We start from the raw sequence: 2676 nt of genomic DNA on the forward strand, positions 1-2676 counted from the left end.
ATGAGAGGCACTGCAAAGCTAGGACTCCCCCAGAGTGATCATGACTGACTGCTAAGCTGAGAAATCGACTGAAGCTGTCGACTGTCTTCAGAGACGACAAGAGCCAAAGAAGATGCATCCATTACATTATGCTCCAGCATTATGTAACGTTAACAACAAAGAGCTCTTTTCACAATTGTTAGAATTGCAAAATCCTATTTGCCTTGACTACACATCTTAATGCAACTCAATCAAACTGAGTTATTCTAGTCAAGGAGTGTTTTCAACATCTGATCTTTTCTTCTTGTGCAGTTTGTGTGTGTCGCTAGGTGCCTTTCTCTTGCAAGGATCTTCTTCCTCCGTTTTGTTGGCGGCTTTCGTCATGACTTCTTCCGCCAGCATCACTTCTTTGGTGGTCTTGATATATTTGTGCATTTCTGAGTCTGGTATATCATTCTCTCCAAGCTCTGTAGAATATGACACGGGAACAGAAACATCACTTGATGTTCTATCTGTGTCTCTTATATCCGATGTTGCCGTCCGGTTTTGCATACTTGGTGGAAGAAACTTATCTTGTAGTTCTCTTTCTTCATCCTTACCATCAAGGTCCGAGTCTTCATCAGTGAAAACGTATTTTCCATCGAGTAGCGTCTTCTCGTACTTCAGAATGTCCGAGATGTAGCAGACAACGTTTTTCTTGTTGATTTGTCCTGTCTGTACCCAGGGAATATCCGACGCGAGCTTTAACAAAATACCTTCAAGTTCGTGAACACGGGACCGTACCATGTCTACAACTTGGCGACCGGATTTGTTTTGCCGACAGAAGCTTGTGATGTTGGTCGTCTTTCTCTTCCCGTAATCCGCGGTCTTCCACACGAGGAAAACCGCGGCTATAATAATTGGATCGTAACGACGACCGCAAGAGATCCATGTGTTCTTTGCGAGGCAGACAATCTTTGTTACTGTCTTTATCTGTTCGTCGTCAAGATCAAATGTTAAGTCACACTTTTTAATAACAGAAGGCACGACTGTCTCTATGTCTGGCACTGTGATAACGATATTCAGCTCCGTTAGCACGACTTTGTATACACTGTAGAAGACCGAATCTATGCACTGGAGTAGTTCCCACATATCGGACAACGTGATTGGCCAGTCGTGCTGTCGGCACACGATATACACGCAGCACCCAGGCAGCACACGCTTCTTCTCCCTTTTCGTCTTCTTGAGTGCGGTCAGATCGTACGCTCGACCGTACAGCGTTTTTGCTTCCTCCAACATCGTATCAGACGTGACGCGCAACATGGCGGAAATCTCTTCCACCCTGGTCGTGCCGTCTCTACGCGCCTTGGAGACATAGTCGTGGAAGTTGTTGTGTTGGCGGTACTTCAGCGGGAGGGTGAGTTGCGCGGCGTGCGGCGCATAAACACGGGACGGATCGTTCTGGAAGCTGCCCTCCTCCAGGACAAACCCGCAGTCGGTGCAAATTCGCTGCTCCATGCAGAAGTGCGGGTCCGTTTGGATGTTCTGACTCCCACATTGGGTGCACACCATGGCTGACATGACTCACACTTCAAAATGTGCACCGGACCTTCCTAGAAACAGCAAGAAAACAAGATTTTCTACATCAACGATCATTCCTTGCCTGTGTTCTGACTACTACTGTACAGTGTACTAAAAGGCGAATTATTGGTGTGGATTTTTCTTTGTGGTATACGAGTGTATTTAGATAAATTTCACTTTGGGATCCTTAAGTATGTAAATCCCTATAGGGGCAATACTATTTTCTGCAACGTTATATCGCCCCCCTCCCCCAAAAAACCATAACAGTTATAGAGCCAAAAACGTCATAAAAACGTAACATCAAGGAGGTTAAAACTTATTATAACGTTACCTGCCTAAAAGACGATATATCATAGACCCGTTCCTCCAATTTTGTGACTTGGTGTGTCAACGTTACTTCGTGAAGTCCAAAAATCTGAAAGAACCGCGCAAAATCTTCCGGTTATGCTCAAAGGTCAAGGGTCGGACTGTACCAATGTGCTGTTGTTTGAAGGGTACGAAGCTCTACAGACCTTCAGTGCAAAGAATACAATTTTCTAAGATTTAAATAATGAGACTACATTTCAGTTATTGTATGGCTTTGTTTGCCACTTTCCTTTTTTGCTTTTGCAGTGATATTGAGTACTTGTAGTCGCAGATGCCTGCAATTCCGGAAATTCCGCTAAAAGTCCCACATTCAAGTGATACCGGCACACACACACACACACACAGACACACACACACACACACACATACACACACACACACACACACACGCGCCTACTGCTTTTTAACATTTGTAGGCTGTTAGAATTACTTTCAATATCTACCAGACCGACATACTTTCATGTTCATCGGTTATTTGTCTTCAGTACGAAAATTGTTTACGTTTACTACCCAGCTAAGATGGATTAATTCTTTCATGTTTTCTTTTATTTTGTGAGGCAATCAAAATATGTTCATTTGAGTCTGGGGCTACCCTCGAGTCAACAAGTGATTTGCCTGGTGTAGGGCGTTTTTTTTTTTGCATTTCATGCCGGAAATCTGACAAGTGGCATCATATCGGGAGCGCAGTATCAGACTTGTTGTACAGGTATCTATTTTAATATTTGCTTGTTTCGCACTAGTAACTGGTAAACCACTTAAAAGGCGCGTATG

At 43.9% G+C, this 2676-nt stretch overlaps 1 protein-coding gene across 2 annotated transcripts; it reads right to left on the reverse strand.

Moving 5' to 3' along the window:
- Positions 1-214: 214 nt before the first annotated feature.
- On the reverse strand, positions 215-1993 carry LOC136424348 (transcription factor IIIB 50 kDa subunit-like). Of its 2 annotated transcripts, none has more exons than XM_066412915.1 (2): positions 1871-1993; positions 215-1567 (listed from the first exon to the last, which is right to left on the reverse strand). In XM_066412915.1, the coding sequence occupies exon 2, from the start codon at positions 1537-1539 to the stop codon at positions 250-252; it is 1290 nt and encodes a 429-aa protein (XP_066269012.1). In that variant the 5' UTR covers positions 1540-1567; positions 1871-1993; the 3' UTR covers positions 215-249. The 2 variants fall into 2 exon arrangements, with proteins under 2 accessions (XP_066269012.1, XP_066269011.1); XM_066412914.1 differs by having other exon boundaries at positions 215-1571.
- Positions 1994-2676: the final 683 nt, after the last annotated feature.

The sequence above is a fragment of the Branchiostoma lanceolatum genome, chromosome 18 (assembly GCF_035083965.1).
Source record: "Branchiostoma lanceolatum isolate klBraLanc5 chromosome 18, klBraLanc5.hap2, whole genome shotgun sequence".
Lineage (NCBI taxonomy): Eukaryota > Metazoa > Chordata > Leptocardii > Amphioxiformes > Branchiostomatidae > Branchiostoma > Branchiostoma lanceolatum.